Source organism: Oncorhynchus nerka, linkage group LG9a (assembly GCF_034236695.1).
Source record: "Oncorhynchus nerka isolate Pitt River linkage group LG9a, Oner_Uvic_2.0, whole genome shotgun sequence".
NCBI classification, from domain to species: Eukaryota; Metazoa; Chordata; class Actinopteri; order Salmoniformes; family Salmonidae; genus Oncorhynchus; species Oncorhynchus nerka.
In genome coordinates, this window is record NC_088404.1 from 49,630,351 (window position 1) to 49,655,193 (window position 24,843).

The 24,843-nt window shown below is 41.1% G+C and overlaps 1 protein-coding gene across 1 annotated transcript in view; it reads right to left on the bottom strand.

Moving 5' to 3' along the window:
- Nucleotides 1-24,843, bottom strand: part of LOC115134470 (calcium-dependent secretion activator 2-like) — a 178,825-nt gene that overhangs the window by 76,899 nt on the left and 77,083 nt on the right. The window contains exons 7-11 of the mRNA XM_065022669.1: nt 22,522-22,588; nt 22,053-22,161; nt 21,662-21,859; nt 15,445-15,581; nt 1,923-2,110 (exon numbers count right to left, since the gene is read on the bottom strand). Coding sequence (XP_064878741.1) covers nt 1,923-2,110; nt 15,445-15,581; nt 21,662-21,859; nt 22,053-22,161; nt 22,522-22,588 — 699 coding nt within the window. The remainder of the gene's footprint in view (nt 1-1,922; nt 2,111-15,444; nt 15,582-21,661; nt 21,860-22,052; nt 22,162-22,521; nt 22,589-24,843) is intronic.

Below are 24,843 nucleotides of genomic sequence, written 5' to 3' on the forward strand. Positions count from 1 at the left end.
TGTAGATGACCTGGAGCCAGTGCGTCTGGCGACGAATATGTAGCGAGGGCCAGCCGACTAGAGCGTACAAGTCGCAGTGGTGGGTGGTATAAGGTGCCTTAGTGACAAAACGGATGGCACTGTGATAAACTGCATCCAGTTTGCTGAGTAGAGTGTTGGAAGCAATTTTGTAGATGACATCGCCGAAGTCGAGGATCGGTAGGATAGTCAGTTTTACTAGGGTAAGTTTGGCGGCGTGAGTGAAGGAGGCTTTGTTGCGGAATAGAAAGCCGACTCTTGATTTGATTTTCGATTGGAGATGATTGATATGAGTCTGGAAGGAGAGTTTACAGTCTAGCCAGACACCTAGGTACTTATAGATGTCCACATATTCAAGGTTGGAACCATCCAGGGTGGTGATGCTGGTCAGGCGTGCGGGTGCAGGCAAAAGCATGCATTTGGTTTTACTAGCGTTTAAGAGCAGTTGGAGGCCACGGAAGGAGTGTTGTATGGCATTGAAGCTCGTTTGGAGGTTAGATAGCACAGTGTCCAAGGACGGGCCGGAAGTATATAGAATAAGCTACAGCTACACGTTTCCTGGTCTAATGTTCATTTCGTTACAAAGGCTTTTTATGTACTCTGGCCAAAAGGGGTGCTCCGTCATGCTGACAAGCTCTCTGACCTCACTCGGGGCGTGGCTTTTTACTGTGCAAAGGATACGATTAGAAGTGATCTCTTATGACTCCTAAAATCACATTCCTCTCTTAACAGAAATACTTTCCTCATTTTTCATATTATATATACAACATATTGGATGGAAACTTGACATATAAAGGGGGTATTATTTCCAAGTTACAGTATTTGGTCCATAGTTTTGAATAACATCACAAAATGAAAAACAATATGACATTAATTGTCTCCATCTCCCCACTGACCATTTCTCACATTCCCCATGTTAGAATTATTGTTCCATTATCCACTTTTGGACGTTAGAGTTTTGGGCGGCAAAATTGTCTGTGTCAAAGGCATTCCTTTAGTTGATACCAAAGGGTAAAGAGAGAGTTCTCTCCTGCTTAATTTACGACCGAGTGTGAACGGTCGACCATCCAGCAGCTCTCCCTCCCCTCTGCGGGAGAGAGAGAGGCCTGGTTACTGTTACCCTCCCACCAGTCTGATCTGACCCATTCTGATCCTCACAGGACAGTCACCTACCAGACCAAGGCCCTTCTCCCCCGATTGCTCAGTTTGGCCATGCGGCCAGCTCTAGGGAGAGTCTTGGCGGTTCCAAACTACTTCAATTTAAGAACGATTGAGGCCACTGTGTTCTTGGGGACCTTCAATTTTTTTGCTACCCTTCCCCAGATCTGTGCCTCGACACAATTCTGTCTCGGAGCTCTACGGATAATTCCTTCGACCTCATGGCTTGGTTTTAGCCATCTGTGGGACCTTATATAGACAGGTGTGTGCCTATCCAAATCATGGTGGACTCCAATCAAGTTGTAGAAACATCTCAAGGATAAGCAATGGAAACAGGATGCACCTGAGCTCAATTTCAAGTCTCATAGCAAAGGGTCTGAATATTTATGTAAATAAGGTTTTTCTGTATAAGAAAAATAAAATAATAATAATAATGTTTCCGCTTTGTCATTATGGGGTATAGTGTGTAGATTGATGAGATTTTATTTTATTTTAATCCATTTTAGAAAAAGGCTGTAACGTAACAAAATTAGGAAAAAGTGTGTAGGGGCAATGAATGGAAGTGTGTGAACAACATCAAGTCTTTTTACGAGTTATTGATATTGTTTTCTTGACACTGACCATCTGAAGCTCCGGAGACAACATTTCAGTTAATCAAACAGTAAAAGCAAAAACCTGTAGCTGAGGTAGTACAACAGTATACTACACTTTTGTAACTTGTTCGTGGAGCTTGTCAATGTATGTACCTGTTGCCATGAATGTGGGATGCGCAGAAAGCATAGCTGTAATGCAGGAGGGTGGGGTCGACCAGGACGTTGTTCCCAGAGTACTCCATCAGGTCCCGGAGGTAGCTGAGGTGGCGGTGGCAGCCCCTCACACCGTAGCGGGCGCAGTACTCATTCAGCACAAACACCTGACCTGGACTGAACCATCCCTGTGGACACAAACAGAAGACAGGCTAGAGAGGACAGCTTTGAGTTATTGGGGAGCCTGCCACAGATGGTCTCTGACTGGAGTCTGTTGAAAACAATTGATAGATAATTACGGCTTCTTTTTTGGGGGGGCGGAGATTGGAATTCCGAACTACTTACACACATTTGAATGTACTTGTAAAAGGATGGGAGCAGATAAGTAGGGGGAAGAATAAAGGGATTCGACATGTGTAGGGCTGATGTGGGTATCGAACCATGATCCCCACCACAGCGGGGGATGTACAGTGCATTCAGAAGGTATTCATACCCCTTCACTTTCACATTTTGTTCTAAAATGGATTAAATTGTTCTTTGCCCCCTCAATCTACACACAATACCCCATAATGACAAAGCAAAAATAGTTTTTTTTTTTTTTTTTTTTAAATGTTTGCTAATTTATACAAAATTTAAAATTTACATAAGTATTCAGACCCTTTACTCAGTACTGTGTTGAAGTACCTTCGGCAGAGATTACAGCCTGAAGTCTTCTTGGGTATAACGCTACAAGCTTGGCACACCTATATTTGGGGAGTTTCTCCTATTCTTCTCCGCAGAGCCTCTTAAGCGCTGTCAGGTTGGATGGGGAGTGTTGCAGCACAGCTATTTTCAGGTCTCTCCAGAGATGTTAGATCGGGTTGAAGTCCGGGCTCTGGCTGGGCCTCTCAAGGACATTCAGAGACTTGTTCCGAAGCCATTCCTGCAATGTCTTGGCTGAGTGCTTTGGGTCGTTGTCCTGTTGGAAGGGGAACCTTCGACCCAGTCTGAGGTCATGACCTCTCTGGAGCAGGGTTTTCATCAAAAATCTCTCTGTAATTTGCTCCATCTTTGCCTCGATCCTGACTAGTCTCCCAGTCCCTGGTGCTGAAAAACATCCCCACAGCATGATGCTGCCACTACCAAGCTTCACCGTAGGGAGTGTGCCAGGTTTCCTCCAGACGTGACGCTTGGCATTCAGGCCAAAGATTTCAATCTTGGTTTCATCAGACCAGAGAATATTGTTTCTCATGGTCTGAGAGTCTTTAGATGCCTTTTGGCAAACTCCAAGTGGGCTATGATGTGCCTTTTACTGAGGAGTAGCTTCCACTCAGTTATGCTGGGCGGCCAACTCTAGGAAGAGTCTTGGTAGTTCCAAACATCTTCCATTTAAGAATGATGGAGGCCACTGCGTTATTGGGGACCCTCAATGATGCATACATTTTTTGGTACCCTTCCCCAGATCTGTGGCTGGACACAATCCTGTCTCGGAGCTCTATAGACAATTCCTTCGACATCATGGCTTGGTTTTTCCTCAATTGATTTGACCGCAGGTGGATTCCAATTAAGTTGTAGAAACATCTAAAGGATGATCAATGGAAACAGGATATAGCTGAGCTCAATTTCATGTCTCATAGCAAAGGGTTAGAATACTTATGTAAATAAGGTATGTCTGTTTTATTTGATTTTAAATGGAAACATTTCTAAAAACTTGCTTTCTCTTTGTCATTAAAGGGTAGTAAAGTACACATTCATTTTCAAAACTAGAGTACACATCTTCAAACAAAAAAATAAAGGCAATCTATGAGTTTAAAGCAGGAGCTATGACAGAAGCTCAATTATCACTGTAAATAGAGCATACAGCTAAGATACAACCCTCTGCAATAAGCTGTTAAAGGAAAGATTCACCCATATTGAATGTTATATTGTTTTTGTGCATCTCTGAGAGATGTTATATTGATTCCCTGGGTCATTTCATGTTTTCATGTGTATCCAAACTATTGCTGTTCAAGCAGGCAGAAATTTGGCCGGCATGACGCAGCATTGCGATAAAGCAGCTCTCAATACACTGGACGTTAATAGGAAAACAACTTTTCGATTGCGAAATTGTCTAACATACATGTAGATTTCAATACTGATCATATTTTTGCGATATTCCTACCTCGAGAAATGTGTAATTTAACAGAAGGTCCACCACATTTCTCCTATTTGTCTGCCTCTTTAGTCCAGGGTGCATTGCATGGTGCCGTTGCATGGTGCCGTTGCATGGCCATTACGAATATCACACTCTGTGAGGCACATCGATCTGCCGGTTGAACATGGTGAGATTCCAGACTAAATTGATTGTGCAGTTTGTTCAGGCAATAATATAGCTAACTAGCTACTTCACATGCTGATATTGACTTTGGTATTATTGTGTGTACCTACTGTACATTTGCTAGCTAGCTACCTAGCCAGCCAGCCAGCCAGCCCATAGAGACAATGGCAGTGGGTTTTGTAGTTGACTTGAGCAGCAACAGATTTTCACATGTTGCTACCAACCTTACCAACGACAAAATGAAACGTTTGTTCACAAAAGAATGTGTTCTCACATATGAGTGTTATTTAACACTGTAAATTATAAGAATTAGTGGTTTTCAGTGGATTTTTTTATTTAAAGAGAAACTCCCAGACTATTTCCAACAAATAAACAAAGGAGCGCAAGGTTAACAACAAACAATTAATTCATTGGCAAAAAAAATGTCACGCGTGAAATAGGAAGTTTGGAGCGATCTGAAATCCTGGAACAATCATTAGTTCATTCATCCTGCGCATAATAACAAAATTAGGCATGAATCTTACAAACCTAATTAAGACTCCTCTCGGAAGGAATATTAACAAATTAGCACCTCCGCTGAGCAGTCGCCCACGACAACGCCAATAGATCCCTGGCATAGTAACCGAGACTCTTTGGGTGGCTATGGTTTGATTTGGGAGCAACCCAGACATGCGCAATACTGTGCCCCCTGTCTGAGTTTGGCTAGTTTCTATTTCCACATTAATGATGCTCTTGATATACTTTTACATGGAAGGCTGAATAAATATATAAATATAATATAAATAAAATACTTTTTTCATATTTTTTGTCAGAAACAACAACATGTCGATGGATACAAATGATAATATGCTGCCCACGCCGCTGGTGTCGCATTGCAAAATAAATGTACACATATATGTTATTCAATCATTGCACCCACAATGCTCGCGTGCGTCAATGAGCGTCTGCGCAGCCAGGCGCTAGAATATAACTTGGTTCTATTTGTGATGCTTGACACGCTGCAAGTCCCGCCTCTCCCATCTCCTCATTGGTTTTTAGGAGCATATACACACGTGCCATCTCCTCATTCATTTTGAGGAGCATATACCCACGTTGATGATTGAAAGATGAACTGAGGTCCACACTCCAGCCCAGTTGGTGGTGGTAATGCACCTTAAAGTTGGTTGCCAACCGCCATATAAAGTCCAAAACAGAAGAAGCATGAAGGAGGAGAGATTACTAGAAATAACTTGGTTTACCCTTTTATCTGTGGATTAATTGTCGGAGTAGAAGATATGTGCATTTCAGGTAAAATAACAACTCAATGTTTATATCCCAGGACAAGTTAGCTAGCAACAGCAAGCTAGCTAGTTAAATAGCCATAAATGTTTAATGCTTTTTGACATGTCTCCAAATTAATATAGTTGGTTCAGAGTTCTTTTTGATATTTCAACCTGCGTGTCCTGATCGCGTCTGGTGTGGGTAGACGAAATCCCCGCGGACACGCGCGGTCTGGTCAGCATGTAAGCGTCTCCAATTTTTGGTCTTCCTCATACTGAAAATAAAAGCAACCTTGAACCATCCTGTTAGGGACTGGGATACAATAGGATTCCTTTATGTCTTAATATACTGGCAGACTCTTTGTACAGTCAATCAAAACAGGCTCCACTTAGACAGTTGGATATGACCTGACTAGGAGGCATTCAGCACACGTTTCCTTTTAGGCATTCTTTCTTTCATTTCCTTTTCTATCGCTCTGTCACTCCTACCTCTCCAATTCTCCCTCCCCCTTTATTTATTCATTCTCTCTTTCTCCCTCTCTCCATCTGAATCGTTCTCTCTTTCTTTCTGAATCGTTGTCTCTCTCTTTTTCCCTCTCTCCATCTGAATCATTCTCTATTTCTCTGTTGGATCTATTAATATCACACTACAAAAGAATACAGCCGAGCGCCCTGCAGCCTGGCAGCATGTGACAAGATGTTCCACTGTGACAAACAGATGGCCCACTCAAGTCTTGGCGCTGACCGCTCAATTAGCCATTAACGAGCTGACTGCCTCGTTAGCTCTCTCTAACGAACATGGTTCCTGTGTGCTGAGTGACAGAAGATCTGCTTGGCCTGGTCTTGGTCAACTCTGTGTCATAGCTCTTGTAAATGTGACCCCTCGCAAAATGGAACCAGCTAGAATTAAAGTTGTTGTGTCACCTTTTGAAAAACCTAACCTGTTGAACATAGGCTGTTGTGTGCACATTTATATATATATATATTTTTTAAATGTTTTAATTAAATTTTTTACATTATACCTTCATTTAACCAGGTAAGCTAGCTAAGAACAAGTTCTCTTTTACAACTGCGACCTGGCCAAGATAAAGCAAAGCAGTGCGACACAAACAACAACACAGAGTTACACATGGAATAAACAAGCGTACAGTCAATAACACAACAGAAAAAAAGAATGTCTATATACAGTGTGTGCAAATGGCGTGAGGAGGTAGGCAATAAATAGGCCATAGTAGCGAAATAATAACAATTTAGCAGATTAACACGAGTGATAAATGAGCAGATGATCATGTGCAGGTAGAGACACTGGTGTGCATAAGAGTAGAAAAGTAAATAAAAACAATATGGGGATGAGGTAGGTAGATTGGGTGGGCTATTTACAGATGGACTATGTACAGCTGCAGCAATCGGTTAGCTGCTCAGATAGCTGATGTTTAAAGTTAGTGAGGGAAATAGAAGTCTACAGCTTTAGCGATTTTTGCAATTCGTTCCAGTCACTGGCAGCAGAGAACTGGAAGGAAAGGCGGCCACGACATTATTGATATATACAGAGAAAAGAGTCGGCCCGAGAATTTAACCCTGTGGTACCCCCATAGAGACTGCCAGAGGTCCGGACAACAGGCCCTATGATTTGACACACTGAACTATGTCTGCAAAGTAGTTGGTGAACCAGTTGAGGCAGTCATTTGAGAAACTTAGGCTATTGTGTCTGCCGATAAGAATACAGTGATTGACAGAGTCTAACGCCTTGGCCAGGTCGATGAAGACACCCGTGACCAGCTCGGAAATCGGATTGCACAGTGGAGAAGGTTTTGTGGGATTCGAACTTGGCTTTCGAATAAAAATTGCAGAAACAAATAGGAAGGAGGGAGATGTTGATTAAAAAAATTTACATTTTATTTGCATTAGATTAGAACAACCATGTACACCATTTTAAACAAGAGTCCATGATGTTGGTGTATTACTTTCCGTCAAAATCAAATTATGTATGTAATCTTTTTTTTTTAAACACGGCTTCATGTCACTAGATGATGAAATGCTCATTTACATTATGACAGCTACAGTTGACTTACAGCGCCCTCAGAAAGTGTTCACACCCCTTGACTTTTTCCCAAAAGAATTGCATTACTGCCTGAATTTTAAAAAATTATAATTTTTGTCACTGGACTTCTCACAATACCCCATAATGTCAAAGTCTAATTATATTTTCCAATTTTCTTTATAAATTCATAAAAAATGAAAAGCTGAAATGTCTGGAGTCAATAAGTATTCAATCCCTTTGTTATGGCAAGCCTAAATGCATTCAGGAGTAAATATTTGCTTAATAAGTTACATGGACTTAATAATAGTGCAATACTAGTGTTTAACATGATTTTTGACTACCTCATCATAACCCACACATCTGTAAGGTACATCAGTCGAGCAGTGAATTTCAACCACAAAGACCAGGGAGGTTTTCCAATGCCTCGCAAAGAAGGGCACCTATTGGTAGATGAAAATAGGAAAAAAAAACACACCCATTGAATATCCCTTTGAGCATAGTGAAGTTATTAATTACACTTTGGATGGTGTATCAATACACCCAGTCACTACAAAAATACAGGCATCCTCAGTTGCCAGAGAGGAAGGAAACCCCTCTGGGATTTCACCATGAGGCCAATAGTGACTTTAAAACAGTTACAGAGAAGGAAGCCTGTACATAATAGATCCTGTTAGCAACAAGGCACTAAAGTAATAGTGAAAAAAGTGGCAACGCAATTAACTTTTTGTCCTGAATACAAAGAAAGTGTATTGTCCAGCAAATCCAATAGTGGTGGCTGCATCATGTTATGGGTATGCTCATAATCATTAAGGACTGATGAGTTTTTCAGGATAAAAATGTAAAGGAATGGAGCTAAGGACAGGCAAAATCCTAGAGGAAAACCTGGTTCAGTCTGCTTTCTACCAGACTCTGGGAGATGAATTCACCTTTCAGCGGGACAATAACCTAAAACACAAAGCCAAATCTACACTAGCGTTGCTTACCAAGAAGACAGTGAATGTTCCTGAGTGTCTGAGTTACAATTTTGACTTAAAGGAAAGGTTCACCCATTTTGAATGTTATATTGTTCTTGTGCATCTCTGAGTGATGTTCTATCGATTCCCTGGGTCATTTAATGTTTTCAGGAGTATCTGAGTTATTGCCGTTTAAGCAGTCAGAAATCTGGACGGTAAGTCACTCTCACTACACAGGAAGATAATAGGAAAATTAAAATTAGATCACAAAACGATCTACCATACATATCAGACTTCAATACTGGCCGATGTCATAACTCAGGAGGATGTCTTCTCTTTATTACTCTTTAGTCCAGAGTGCATTACATTGTGCCGTTGCCAAAGATATTATAGAAAGGAGAATTGAATCCAATGAATTAAGGAACGTATAACGCCCCACCCAGCAGAATGTCGACCAATCGCGTTCATGTTGTCATGCTGCGTCACACGGTTGCTATGCTAATCATCACTCAATCCCTTCTCAAAGTCAGTGTATACAGTTGTATTCGGAAAGTATTCAGACCCCTTGACTTTTTCCACATCTTGTTACTTTACACCCTCATTCTATTTTATTTTTATTTTATTCTCCAAATCAATCTACACACAATACCCCCTAAATACAAAGCGAAAACAGGTTTTTAAAAAACAGTAATATCTTATTTATATACAGTTGAAGTCGGAAGTTTACATACACTTAGGTTGGAGTCATTAAAACTAGTTTTTTAACCACCACAAATTTCTGGCGAACAAACTATAGTTTTGGTACGTCGGGTAGGACATCTACTTTGTGCATGACACAAGTAATTTTTCCAACAATTGTTTACAGACAGATTATTTCACTTATACACTGTATCACAATTCCATGGGTCAGAAGTTTACATACACTAAGTTGACTGTGCCTTTAAACAGCTTGGAAAATTCCAGAAAATTATGTAATGGCTTTAGAAGCTTCTGATGGCTAATTTACATAATTTGAGTCAATTGGAGGTGTACCTGTGGATGTATTTCAAGGCCTACCTTCAAACTGAGTACCTTTTTGCTTGACATCATGGGACAATCAAATGAAATCAGCCAAGACCTCAGAAAACCAATTGTAGACCTCCAGAAGTCTGGTTCATCCTTGGGAGAAATTTCCAAATGCCTGAAGGTACCATGTTCATCTGTACAAACAATGACATCAAATCAAATCAAATTTATTTATATAGCCCTTCGTACATCAGCTGATATCTCAAAGTGCTGTACAGAAACCCAGCCTAAAACCCCAAACAGCAAGCAATGCAGGTGTAGAAGCACGGTGGCTAGGAAAAACTCCCTAGAAAGGCCAAAACCTAGGAAGAAACCTAGAGAGGAACCAGGCTATGTGGGGTGGCCAGTCCTCTTCTGGCTGTGCCGGGTGGAGATTATAACAGAACATGGCCAAGATGTTCAAATGTTCATAAATGACCAGCATTGTCGAATAATAATAAGGCAGAACAGTTGAAACTGGAGCAGCAGCACAGTCAGGTGGAAGTTGAAACTGGAACAGCAGCATGGCCAGGTGGACTGGGGACAGCAAGGAGTCATCATGTCAGGTAGTCCTGGGGCATGGTCCTAGGGCTCAGGTCAGTTGAAACTGGAACAGCAGCATGGCCAGGTGGACATGCACGTATAAACACCATGGGGCCATACCGCTCAGGAAGGAGACACGTTCTGTCTCCTAGAGATGAACGTACCTTGGTGCAAAAAGTGCAAAACAATCCCAGAACAACAGCAAAGGACCTTGTGAAGATGCTGGAGGAAACAGGTACAAAAGTATCTACATCCACAGTAAAACGAGTCCTATATCGACATAACCTGAAAGGCCGCTCAACAAGGAAGAAGCCACTACTCCAAAACCGCCATAAAAAAGCCAGACTACAGTTTGCAACTGCACATGGGGACAAAGATTGTACTTTTTGGAGAAATGTCCTCTGTTCTGATGAAACAAACATATAACTGTTTGTTTATAATGACCATCGTTATGTTTGGAGGAAAAAGGGGAAGGCTTGCAAGCTGAAGAACACCATCCCAACCGTGAAGCACAGGGGAGGCAGCATCATGTTGTAGAGGTGCTTTGCTGCAGGAGGGACTGGTGCACTTCACAAAATAGATGGCATCATGAAGAAAGAAGATGATGTGGATATATTGAAACAACATCCTGTTTCCATTGATAATCCTTGAGTTGCGTCTACAGCTTGATTAGAGTCCACCTGTGGTAAATTCAATTGATTAGACATGATTTGGAAAGGCACACACCTGTCTAAGGTCCCACAGTTGACAGTGCATGTCAGAGAAAAAACCAAGCCATGAGGTCAAAGGAATTGTCCGTAGAGTGCCGAGACAGGATTGTGTCAAGGCATAGATCTGGGGAAGGGCCTCGGTCAGGGAATTGACCAAGAACCTGGTGGTCACTCTGACAGAGCTCCAGAGTTCCTCTACGGAGATGGGAGAACCTTCCAGAACGACAACCATCTCTGCAGCACTCTACCAATCAAGTCTTTATGGTACAGTGGCCAGACAGAAGCCACTCCCCAGTAAAAGGTACATGACAGCCCACTTGGAATTTGCCAAAAAGGCACCTAAAGGACTTTCAAACCATGACAAACAAAATTCTCTGGTCTGATAAAAAACCAAGATTTAACGATTTGGCCTGACTGGGGCAAAGGTTCACCTTCCAACAATGACAACAACCCTACATTGATAGTGCATTTTGCTTAGGCAATTTTACAACTAACTATCTACGTTACATGTTAAAACTGTCTTTGGTATTATTGTGATAGCTACATTTGCTAGCCAGCCCATAGAGAGAGCATTGCATTGTGGATTTTGATGTTGACTTGAGCTGCAACAGATTTCTACAATGATTTTCCATGTTGCTACCAACCTTATTATAATGCAAAAATGAAACATAGGTTCACAAAATATATTGTTCTCACATATTAGTGTTAGTTAACACTGTAAATTAAAGGAATTTGTGGTTTTGGCTCGATTTTCCCATTAAATCTGATTGGAAAACTATGTCAAGACTTAAATGGTTGTCTAGCAATGATCCTCAACCAATTTGACAGATCTTGAAACCTTTTGAAAATGATAAATGGGTAAATATAGACTCACAGCTATAATCAATGCCAAAGGTGAATCTAACATGTGATATTATTGACTCAGGGGTGTGAATACATTTGCTAAAATGTCTAAACACATCTTTTCACTTTGTAATTATGGGGTATTGTGTGTAGATGGGTGAGGGAAAAATACGATTGAATCCATTTGGAATTCAGGCTGTAACATGACAAAATGTGTAATAAGTCATACTTTCTGAAGGCACAATATGCTCTGTCAAACAGAGGTTTTGACAGAGCAAATTGTTTTCTGAGCATTGTTCTCAAGGCCTCATTCAAGTGTATTCAGCTTCATGTGACTAGCGCAAAGCAATTAAGAGCTATTCATCAGCTGTGATATTTCTAATTAAAATGATCTTAATTGCTTTGCTAGGGCTAAGGAGGAGGTGTGTCGTGGTGAGAGGAGGGTGTGTGTGTGTGTGTGTGTGTGTGTGTGGGCGTGTGTGTGTCTGAATAATAATTCAGTTTCAGCATGACTGGCCATTCCACCTACTAGTTTGGCAACACATTCACACTGATGAGGAAGAATCTTAGTATGTGTGCATTAGAGAGTCTTCATGCGTGTGTGTGTGTGTGGGGGGGGGGGGGAGATGTCACAAGCCTCAAACTTAACCTTTTTAACATGACTCACTTTTCAAGAGTGTCCTTTACATGTGTACAAACACACAGACAAGAAAATACGTGCTAAATATACAGTACCAGTCAAAAGTTTGGACACACCTACTCATTCAAGGGTTTTTCTTTATTTTTACTGTTTTATCCATTGTAGAACAATAGCGAAGACATCAACACAATTAAATAACACATATGGAATCAAGTAGTAGCCAAAGAATTGTTAAACAAATCAAAACATATTTTATATTTGAGATTCTTCAAAGGAGCCACCCTTTGCATTGGTGACAGCTTTGCACACTCTTGGCATTCTCTCAACCAGCTTCACCTGGAATACTTTTCCAACAGTCTTGAAGGAGTTCCCATATATGCTGAGCAATTGTTGGCTGCTTTTCCTTCACTCACACACACTGCAGTCAATCTCATCCCAAAACTTCTCAACTGGGTTGAGGTCTGGTGATTGTGGAGGCTAGGTCATCTGATGCTGCTCTCCATCACTCTCCTTCTTGGTAAAATAGCCCTTACACAGCCTTGAGGTGTGTTGGGTCATTGTCCTGTTGAAAAACAAATTATAATCCTACTAAGCGCAAACCAGATGTGATGGTGTATCGCTACAGAATGCTGTGGTAGCCATGCTGGTTAATTGTGCCTTGAAAACGAGCAATGCACCCCCACACCATCACACCTCCTCCTCATTGCTTCACAGTTAGAACCACACATGCGGAAATAATCCGTTCACTTACTCTGTGTCTCATAAAGACACGACGGTTGGAACCAAAAATCTCAAATTTAGACTCATCAGACTAAGCTAGTCTTTTCTTTTTATTGGTGTCCATTAGTAGTGGTTTCTTTGCCACAATTCGACCATGAAGGCCTGATTCACGCAGTCTCCTCTGAACAGTGGATGTTGAGATTTGTCTGTTACTTAAACTCTATGAAGCATTTATTTGGGCTGCAATTTCTGAGACTGGTAACTCTAATGAACTTATGGTCTGCAGCAGAGGCAATTCTGATTCTTTCATTCCTGTGACGGTCCTCATGAGAGCCAGTTTCATCATAGCACCTGATGGTTTTGCCACTGCACTTGAAGAAACTTTCAAAGTATTTGAAATGTTCCGTATTGACTGCCCTTCATGTCTTAAAGTAATGATTGACTGTTGTTTCTCTTTGCTTATTTGAGCTTTTCTTGCCATAATATGGACTTGGTCTTTTACCAAATAGGGCTATCTTCTGTATAACCCCCCTACCTTGTCACAACACAACTGATTGGCTCAAACGCATTTAGAAGGAAAGAAATTCCACAAATGAACTTTGAACAAGGCACACCTGTTAATTGAAATGTTTCCAGGTGACTACCTCATGAAGATGATTGAGAGAATGCCAAGAGTGTGCAAAGGTGTTATCAAGGCAAAGGGTGGCTACTTAGAAGAACCTGAAATATATTTTGATTTGTTTAACACCTTTTTGGTTACTACATGATTCCATATGGGTTATTTTGTCATTTTGACGTCTTCACCATTATTCTACAATGTAGAAAATTGTAAAAATAAAAACCCTGGAATGAGTAGGTGTATCAAAACATCTGACTGGTACTGTATTTTTTCACATAATATCCAGTTTAGTTGTAAGTATATGATCCCATGTTAACTTCACTAGGGTAGGGGGCAGCATTCGGAATTTTGGATGAAAAGCGTGCCCAAATTAAACTGCCTGCTACTCAGGCCCATAAGCTAGGATATGCATATAATTAGTATATTTGGATAGAAAATACTCTAAAGTTTCCAAAACTGTTAAAATAATGTCTGTGAGTATAACAGAACTGATATGGCAGGCGAAAACCAGAGGAAAAACCAACCAGGAAGTACTATTATTTTGAAAAGCTGTTTTTCCATTGAAAGCCTATCCACCATACAAAGACTTAGGACCCAGTTTACGAACTCTGTGGCTTCCTCTACATGTGGCCAGTCTTTAGGCATTGTTTCAGGCTTTTACTCTGAAAAATTAGGGTGATACACTGCTTTCAATGAGAGGACAGTGGAAATGTCCATCCATGAACCAAGCACGTGATCGAGAGTGGGCATTTCTTGTTTACCTTTTCCATTGACGAAGCTTTAGTCCGGTTGAAATATTATTTATTATTTATGACAAAAACAACCTGAGGATTGAATTTAAACATCGTTTGACATGTTTCTACTATCTTTTATTGTACTTTTTAAACTTTTCGTCTTGTTTTGATAGCGCGCATTGTGCCTTTGGATTTCTGAACAAAACGCACCAACAAAATGGAGGTATTTGGACATAAAGATTAACTTTATCGAACAAAACAAACATTTGTTGTCTAACATGGAGACCTGGGAGTGCCACCAGATGAAGATCATCAAAGGTAAGTGATTCATTTTAATGCTATTTCTGACTTTTGTAACACTCTCCTTGGTTGGAAAATGGCTGTATGGGTTTCTGTGGCTAGGAGCTGACCTAACATGATCGCAAAGTGTGCTTTCGCTGTAAAGCCTTTTTGAAATCTGACACAGCGGTTGTATTAAGGAGAAGTTTATCTGTATTCGTATGTTTAACATTTGTATCTTTTATCAATGTTTATGATGAGTATTTCTGTTATTTTATGTGGCTCTCTGCACTTTCACCGGATGTTTGTTTGAGACAATGCTCAACTCAATCTCAATAGCAGTATATAAAGGGATTGGATCTGATTTTGAATCTGAAAGATGGCCTATTTACACATTTCACATTAAAAAAAAATCTGCATATAGCTGAATTCCTGAAATTGAAAGGGAATTGACCACTATATGAATTGCACATATGGCCAAGTACACCCCCCACCCCACCCCCCCACACCCCTTCTCTGTGCCATGCATGGCTTTTGGCTTCCTCTCCACTGAATAGGCCCAGCAGTTGTCTGTGAGGGTCATGTTTCTATTTGGGAAGTATTGATTAGCACCGTTTATCCCACTTCATTGAGTGTGAGAGTTCCCAAACCCCCGAGGCATGAGATTCTTGCTGCACGCAGAGTCCTAAAGCTAGGCCTAGCAGAGGATTTCTCTCCCACTCTGTCTCCCCCTCCCAAAATTGGAGGCCTGTCTCCTTTTTTTCAAAAATGTCTGGCATATAGACAAGTAAACATTCAATTAAGGACCATCTTTATCTGCCCCTCTCTCTCTTTCTCTCACCAGGCAGGAGAAGGAGTCATTCATCCGGTGCTGTAGGGTCTGCTTCTGCAGAAAAGGGAACAAGGCGGCGTGGTCAAACCGACAGGGCACCGCAGAGATCAGCTCCTCTACCCCCTGCCTCTGAGAGCAATCCAGACCTGAGAGAGTGGGAGAGAGAAAAAAAGAGTGAGCGAGAGTGAGTGAGAGAGTAAGAGCAGACAGAGAGAGGGTAAGAGGCCGAATGAGTAGAAGAGCTATAGAGAAACGGTTAACCAAAAAAATCCATTCCATCCTGCATCTCCATCAATGAAAATAGATCATTTTACTGAACAATGGAGCGCAACTTTGCAAGCCCCGACAGCACAGACTCCTCCTGTTCAAATCAAATCCCAGCATACAGAATGAGGGAACATCTGCTCACAGCAATTCACACCTTTGAGTTCAACCGTGAAACGGGAGTGTAAAACGGAGGGAAATCTATTCGACTGCATTGGCATCATCAGTTTTCGCTGCTTTGGTTATTAGTTCCCACCTCCATTGGCTTGAGATACTCTGTGAAATCCAGTTTCCAAATTTCAGCTGTAAATATGAGAAACTGACAGAAACTCTTGCAACAAGCGAGAGTATGTGAGAAAAAACAGTGACACAAACACAAGCATGTAACGAGTCTCGTCACGACACTGATATTCTTAGTCTTGGTAAAGCATCACTTCAAAAAAGGTAAGTCATTTGGTCAGCGGTGGATAAGCCTTGACCTTGAAACTTAAGGGTCACCTTTTCAGTGGATCTTCCTAATGACTGTTCCTACATAGAGCCTGTGTATGTGTGTTTGTGTCCTACATCTCATTGTCTGTCTCTAAGGCTGGATATTTTCAATGTCACACAAAGAGCCAGTGAATGGACAGGAAAGGGAGAGAACATCGTTGAAAAGAAAGCATCAATGCACATACAGTTGAATTTGGAAGTTTCCATACACTTAGGTTGGAGGCATTAAAACTCGTTTTTCAACCACTCCACAAATTTCCTGTGAACAAACTTTAGTTTTGGCAAGTCGGTTAGGACATATACTTTGTGCATGACAAGTAATTTTTCCAACACTTGTTTACAGACAGATTATTTCACTTAACTCTCACTTAACTCACTGTATCACAATTCCAGTGGGAATGTTGACTATGCCTTTAAATAGCTTGGAAAATTCCAGAAAATTATGTAATGGCTTTAGAAGCTTCTGATAGGCTAATTTATATAATTTGTGTCAATTGGAGGTGTACCTGCGGATGTATTTCAAGACCTACCTTCAAAATCAGTGCCTCTTTGCTTGACATCATGGGGAAATCAAAAGGAATCAGCCAAGACCTCAGAAAGAAATGGTAGACCTCCACAAGTCTGGTTCATCCTTGGGAGCAATTTCCAAATGCCTGAAGGTACCACATTCATCTGTACAAACAATAGTACGCGACTATAAACACCATGGGACCATGCAGCCGTCATACCGCTCAGGAAGGAGACGTGTTCTGTCTCCTAGACGTAATTTGGTGTGAAAAGTGCAAATCAATCTCAGAACAACAGCAAAGGACCTTGTGAAGATGCTGGAGGAAACAGGTACAAAAGTATCTATATCCACAGTAAAACGAGTCCTATATCAACATAACCTGAAAGGCCGCTCAGCAAGGAAAAAGCCACTGTTCCAAAACCACCATAAAAAAAGCCAGACTACGGTTTGCAACTGCACATGGGGACAAAGATTTTACTTTTGGAGAAAAGTCCTCTGGACTGATGAAATAGAACTGTTAGAACATCATTATGTTTCGGGGAAAAAGGGGGAGACTTGCAAGCCAAAGAACACCATCCCAACCTTGAAGCCAGGGGTGGCAGCATCATGTTGAGGGGGTGCTTTGCTGCAGGAGGTACTGGTGCACGTCACAAAATATATGGCATGATGAGGCAGGAAAATTATGTGGATATATTGGAGCAACATCTCAAGACATCCGTCAGGAAGTTAAAGCTTGGTCTCAAATGGGTCTTCCAAATGGACAACGACCCCAAGCATACTTCCAAAGTTGTGGCAAAATGGCTTAAGGACAACAAAATCAAGGTATTGGAGTGGCCGTCACAAAGCTCTGACCTTCATCATATAGAAAATTAGTGGGCAGAACTGAAAAAGCGTGTGAGAGAAAGGAGGCCTACAAATTTGACTCAGTTACACCAGCTCTGTCAGGAGGAATGGGCCAAAATTCAACAAACTTATTGTGGGAATCTTGTGGAAGGCTACCCGAAATGTTTGACCCAAGTTAAACAATTTAAAGGGAATGCTGCCAAATACTAATTGAGTGTATGTAAACTTCTGACCCACTGGGAATGTGATGAAAGAAATAAAAGCTGAAATAAATCATTCTCTCTACTATTATTCTGAGATTTCACATTCTTAAAATAAAGTGGTGATACTAACTGACCTAAGACAGGGAATTTTTACTAGGATTAAAATGTCAGGAATTGTGAAAAACTGAGTTTTAATGTATTTGGCTAAGGTGTATGTAAACTTCCGACTTCAACTGTACCATCCATAAACAGCTAGAAGCAATGATGCCAGGTCAGAGAAAGAAATAAGGAAAACACACTGAGAGGAAAAAAGGAGAAGGTGAAAGAGATAAAGAAAGGATGAGGGCAGATTCGACAGCCCTGTATGTGCCCAGGTTCACTTCCAGTCCTTTCAGACTCGTCCCAGTTAATGGCTGGTGTCGAGCAGAACGAGCAACCCCCATGAAAAGCCTAACACTCTCTCTTTTTCCATATTGTAGAAATACATTTGGGACCAATTTTTCTTCACATGACACATGGTCCCACAAAAGACCAAGGCTGTAGAGAAAATCATCTTTGCCCCCACGCCTCCAATGACCGCGGCTTCACACCCGAGACAAGCAATAGTGATAGCTTTTTATTAACGCTGCCATTTCTGTCTCGTCCACCACTCTTGTATGAATGGAGAAAAGCCCCGTGCTTTGCCTGCAAGCGCTCTCTCAGACATTTGCGTCTCCCCCTCCACCCTCCTCTGTCGCTTTTGTAAAAAAAAAAAAAAAAAAAAAAAAAAAAAAAGGCAGCAGAAGTGCCATCCCCACAATCAACTCGGAATCGACACTCTCCCTTTTCTTTCCTTCTGTCTTTCACTTGCTTTTTCTGTACTCCTGCCCTTTGGCTCCCTTGGCCCCCGTTTTCTTTCATTCTGATGTAGGTCATTTTACATGTGTTACCCTAAATGCGGTGTGTCCTTAATGTCCTTTGGTTTAAGGCGTGGAGATATGGAGGAACAAGAAGATTCTAAAGAACACAAGACAAAGGGATATAGATTAAAGCTGATGATGAGACGGGGAGGGAGAGACAGTATTGATTTAGGGGCAGCAGGAGGCGTGATGTTAATTGATCCAGTCACTAGGAGAAATCCTATTGATCCGTAACATCTAACTTCCAGCTACAGTATTATGTGCAGATAAGGGGGGTGTTAATGTAACCAGTCACTAGGAGAAATCCTATTGATCCGTGTCATCTTTAACTTCCAACTACAGTATTATCTGTAGACGAAGGGGGGATGTTAGAATATGTGTTTGTGTCGGTGTGTCTATATGTTGTGTGTGTGTGCATGTGCGTGTGTGTCTAGACAGGGAGTGTTGGAGTCGGGTCAGTTAGAGTGTATGTATAATGTGTGTGTGTGTGGGGGGTATGTGGATGAATGGGGTATGTTGGCGTGTGTGTTGGGTGAATGTGGCTAGACAGGTTGAAGGGGGTATGTACTGTGGTGTGTTTGTGTCTGTGTGTCTATATGTTTGTATGTGGGTGAATGGGGCTAGACAGGTTGAAGAGGGTATGTACTGTGATGTGTGTGTGTGTGTGTGTTACAAAGCACAACTTATGTGTGTCTCTGGAGTTGTTGAATTGTAGCTGAAGGAGTATATCCCTTACGCCTGGTGTGGCACTAGGGAAGAGAATATGGATACAGGGGGAGGTGCAGGGGGTTGGCGCTCATTCTCTTCATATCCCTCTCTTTGAAGCCCCATCAGCGTTGTCACGGCAGCAGTCATATCCATGTGGCATGTCTCCCAGTGAGGTGGCAGATATGATGATGACAGGTTATCAACGTGGGCGAAGAGAGACACCGAGCGCTAACATCTCAGGTATACCAGGCGGAGTGATTTGATTTGTTCGAGCGAGCCCGGCATGGGAACTGAGGGGAGTGACAGATGCGAATGGACAGGTTATCGGAGTCTCAGCATCGCTCCTTGCCACACATGCACACACCGACACCTTAAGTAAGAACTCTGCTCAGAGGTCTCAGCTGTCCTGGTAGACTTGGCTGTCAATTAAAATATGAGAAAGGCTAAAACTATGAGACAGGTTGTACTTTAGTCCTAAACTTCAAACACCTGCTTTTCAAAACAGAAACTGACAAGAACCTTGACAGAGATCAGCATGATGAATGTGTCACAAATCCGCGAATCACGGAAGGGAAAAGATATGCGAATCAGGAGCGACTTCTCTTCTAAGTTCACAATACATTATTGGAAATGACAATCAGTTAAAACTACCTTCATGCATACAACAAAAGTGGTCGAACACTTTTTAACTAATCTTATACTATATCTATATGGTCAGCATGGCCTTTTTATGACGTAAACATATATACCGATAACATCTCCATACAACATTAAATCCCGGTCAATAACGTCTGACTATACATATTAAAATGGTGTTGTTTCACGCAAACGATGAGTGAATGATTGAAGGCCAGCGAAACAAAAACATGTTTACTACAGTCTGTGTCTTAGAGTGTTCAATTACTGAAACCAATGCTCAAATGCAGCATTTGAACTCAACGCAAGGATATTATTAATGGTGTAGCAACCTGGCATTCTCTAATGGGCTCAAATCTCCTTGAGGATAACGCTGACCTTCAACAAACACCCACGTTGCAAAACACCTATGCTGTGTGTGTGTGTGTGTGTGTAGGTTTGTTTGTGTGTGTGTGTCTGAGAGGAGGAGTGGGAAGATGACAAGGACGACTGGTATACAGTGTAATTTTACTGTGTGTGTGTGTGTGATTATTAGCTCGTTTTTTAACCTTTAAATCACACTACAGGAAAATTCTTCCAGGGTGCGTGAGCTCTGACACACCATCATTAGAGAGGACTGCACACACACATGTACACGCACACACACAATCATAACAACACTTAGCACTTCTGATTGTTCCCAGTTGAAGAGCTATTTCCAAGAGCCCATCACATTCCGTAGCATAATGCCAACAAAAAGAGAGAAGAAAAAAAACAGTATAAAAATACAGAACAGAACCCCACGAACGTGCGTGCATTTTAATGATCAAAATGACTCTGGTGTCAGAAAACACACTCCCTCTCTATCTCTCTTTCTCTCAACTGATGGGAGAAAAGTGTGTTGCCACACACACACACGCAGCGGCTCGACATGCTCATGCTAACGGTCTAAATCAGCCCCATGCTGGCGTGTGTGTTCCAGTGATAGCTCAGTCGATCAACGTCCCATCTCTGGCTACAGCACTGAACACTTTGCCTTGTCATAGACTCTCCTCTCCAGTCAAGTGGGTTAGACATTCATCTGTTTGAATTTGTTCAGTCACTCATTGCCTTTGTTTATTTCCTTTCTGTGAACAATCAATATATATAAAAAAAGAGGAAATGTTTCACACAACCACAATCTTATTTTGGTGATGCTTATACACAAGGTGAGTGCACAATACCGATGTCTCAGTTGGTTGGACCATGGGACTTGCTACAGTTGTGGGTTTGATTCAATTTGAAGACCGCATACAGACGCAGTCAAATATATTTTCATCCTTGAATTTTACAGTGGAGTGCAATGGAGCAGAATGTCCTGTTTTCTCTTTTCAAAACTGGTTGAATGGCTATTTTTACCCTGTATACATCTGCAACTTACCACAGGAGAGATACATTTCACAGTAAACCAGATAACTTGCCTCCAACCAAATTAATTTTAATATTGGATGGTCCTGTGCAGTTAAATCAATCAAATATGTGTGAACATTCAATTTCAACTTATTTTAGATGAAATACTGAATCTTGCAAGTGTGCCAATATATTTGGTGTAAACTGTAAACTGAACATTCGTTAATTGTAAGTAAAAAATGTCATGACCATTTATATGATCTTATTTTTCAAGAATAAAGGAATAAATGCTGTTGAAGTGAACCTACTGAGCAGTGAGATTGGTGCGAATGGCTGGGAGTTCCCTGCTCTGCAGTTCTGGGTGGGTGGAATTGGTTTGTATGATTGGCCTGTAGCGCGGTACATGGCCTGAACCCACAGCATCCGGTCCTGCTCGTCATCATTCGCAAACACGACCAGGTCACCCTCCTTGACCGCATTGAAGAACACTCGACCACCCTGGAGACCTGAGAGAGAGAGAGAGAGAGAGAGAGAGAGAGAGAGAGAGAGAGAGAGAGAGAGAGAGAGAGAAGGTATGTGGTGCAGATGGTCATAACATAAGAGACAAGATGGATGGATAGATAAGGTATGGTATAGTGTCTTAACATAACGTTAGTGTGAGTGTTGTAACAAGTGAGTTACCTGTGTGTGTGTGTGTACCAGGCTGGGGGTCGGAGTAGTCCACAGTGTAACCTTCTAGTTGCATCAGTTCATGGGGCTCAGACTTCTTCTCTCTATAGCTGCACATTGCAAAGGTGTATTGGCTGACCTGCAACAGTTAACAAGGGTTCACACACTGTATAAATTTGCATTATAATTAGTAAAAACACATTACGCTGTTTTTTAAATATGGGAATCAGCTGAGATCGTATAAGAGATTGTAATTTCCAGAAAATATATGTTTGCATTACACTACAGTTTTTTCCGTCTCCCTTTTATAGATTGCTGCATATTTCTCTCCATGGTCAACATGTGTTGCTTCATGATTCAAAAACAAACTTTCTTCCTAGTGGAAAAGTCCACTAGGAAGAAACAATCTGTTAGAAGTTATACATTTGGCGAGTATACCTTAAAATATTGTATTATTCTCAATGAAACAAGTGTCAATGAATCATGACATTTAGCCTACCTGGACAAGAACGAAATATCTTATTTTCCAACGTTTCCAAACTCTCTGTCCCAACGCATAAAGGTACCTACAAATACAGAAAGATTAAGAGTCTTAATTGACACATCTAATGTTAACTGTGTTTTATTACCGTGTAGCTGGAACTCAAACTCATTTACACGGTTGGGATTATAGATTTGAAGAAGTATTAACCCAAAGCAAATTCAATTCAATATAAATTCAATTCAATATATTATTTATAAAATATAAAACACGAGTTGCATCTAAAAATGACAAGATGTCCAGATGACAACAAGACACAGCTCCAGTATCGGCTCTATTTATTTGGTCATCAGGAAGTCATTGAAAGATTTAGTCGGGTGACCAAGGTAGGTAGGTTAAATAAAATAAATCTAATATTGAGCAGCTCTTTTACAAAAATATTTCCAAGAATATAGACTATTTTATCATTCACTGAGAACATAAGACATGTTCTTATAAAAAACAACAACATTATTACCAGCACAGTGAAAAATGATAGGTTTACAACATTTTATTGAGGTTTATGCTGCAAATATTGTGACAAAGGGTAGGCCTAATTTATGGATTGCAAATAACAACTGTGATAGGCCAAATTGTAGAAGCATAATCATTTCAGCCATGACACAATCAAGCAAATGTTTTCTCTGAGTCTCTTCCCTTGGAAAACTTGACCATTGTCAGAAAACGAATGATTCAAATCTGGAAGCTCCATAACCAAATCGCCAATTCGCCGAAGTCAAACAATGGGGAATAACGCGTGTGGGATATGGGAAAGTGGAAAGGATGAAATCCATAGATTGTGAAAACACTTTGCAAAGAGGAGAGGGGCTGCCCTTTATGAAAAGGCCTCCAGTCCAGGTTGGGAGCCCTCGTGAATGTGGATCTGAAAATCTGGGACATTCTCCAGGAGTTGGGTTAACATGTGGCAGAAGTAATCATCCACTTGTGAACATTATTTTCCGTTCTTACTCAAAACACCTTTCAGCCACTCATGATCCCATTTGCGACCCCAGAGGTGCGGACCAATGAACACGCGGCCGCAGGAACATTAATGTCCTTGATACAATGCATACTGCTCATGCACTTCCTAAAGCCAAGTACACTCATTCATGTTTTCATTAGTAGGCCTAGTCTATACAACATTAGAACAGCAGTTACATATATTCAAGCAACGCTTAGGCAATTTTTTTTAATTAATCAAATTAACTCTACAAAGAGAGAGCAGCCACAGTAGTTAAAACTGTCACTTGTATGAGAAAAGCAAGTACTTACCGGGGTAAAGAGAGCCATTGATCGAGATTGAACCAAATCAAACATATTAAGTGTGAGAAATAAAATATCTCCAGAAATGACATTGTCAAAAGGGGTTTAAGTGTACATTAAAAGAAGGTTATATTCAAAAGGGATAACAAGGCAACTAGATAGAAAAGACTACCCTGTAAGTCTATCAAGAATGGTCAGAGATCTCTAGATAAAAAAAATGAAAAAATATATTAAAGTGAGGTAAAATTTGATTCAATCAAGCATTTTTTCAGATTTGTCCTAATAGTTACCTTCTACCAATCTTCCCAATTGTTTAAAATGTTAAACACAGTATATTAATTATTTGAACATTTAGAGATGTAAGTAAATAGGTATTGATAAAAACTGAAAACTGGACAATAACTAAATGAAACAGGCTGCAACATCAACCCTGCAGCTACTTCAAGTTTTGGAGTAACAATGCACCTGTGTGGACATTTGTTAGAACTGCACCTAGTTGTTACGAAATACTTTTCACATTTTACATTCTCAAGCTTTCTCAACGTCCACACGAACCCCTTAGCCAAAAACAGGTTCATGCACACACGTACATACACCCTGGTGGTGTCTGTCCTGACTCCATTGTACACACACCCTGGTGGTGTCTGTCCTGACTCCATTGTACACACACCCTGGTGGTGTCTGTCCTGACTCCATTGTACACACACCCTGGTGGTGTCTGTCCTGACTCCATTGTACATACACCCTGGTGGTGTCTGTCCTGACTCCATTGTACACACACCCTGGTGGTGTCTGTCCTGACTCCATTGTACACACACCCTGGTGGTGTCTGTCCTGACTCCATTGTACATACACCCTGGTGGTGTCTGTCCTGACTCCATTGTACACACAGAGAGAGAGAGTGAGTGAGTGAGTGAGTGAGTGAGTGAGTGAGTGAGTGAGTGAGTGAGTGAGTGAGTGAGAGAGAGAGAGAGAGATACAGAGAGAGAGAGAGAGAGAGAGAGAGAGAGAGATTTTGTAAGATTCTTCTACATGTCC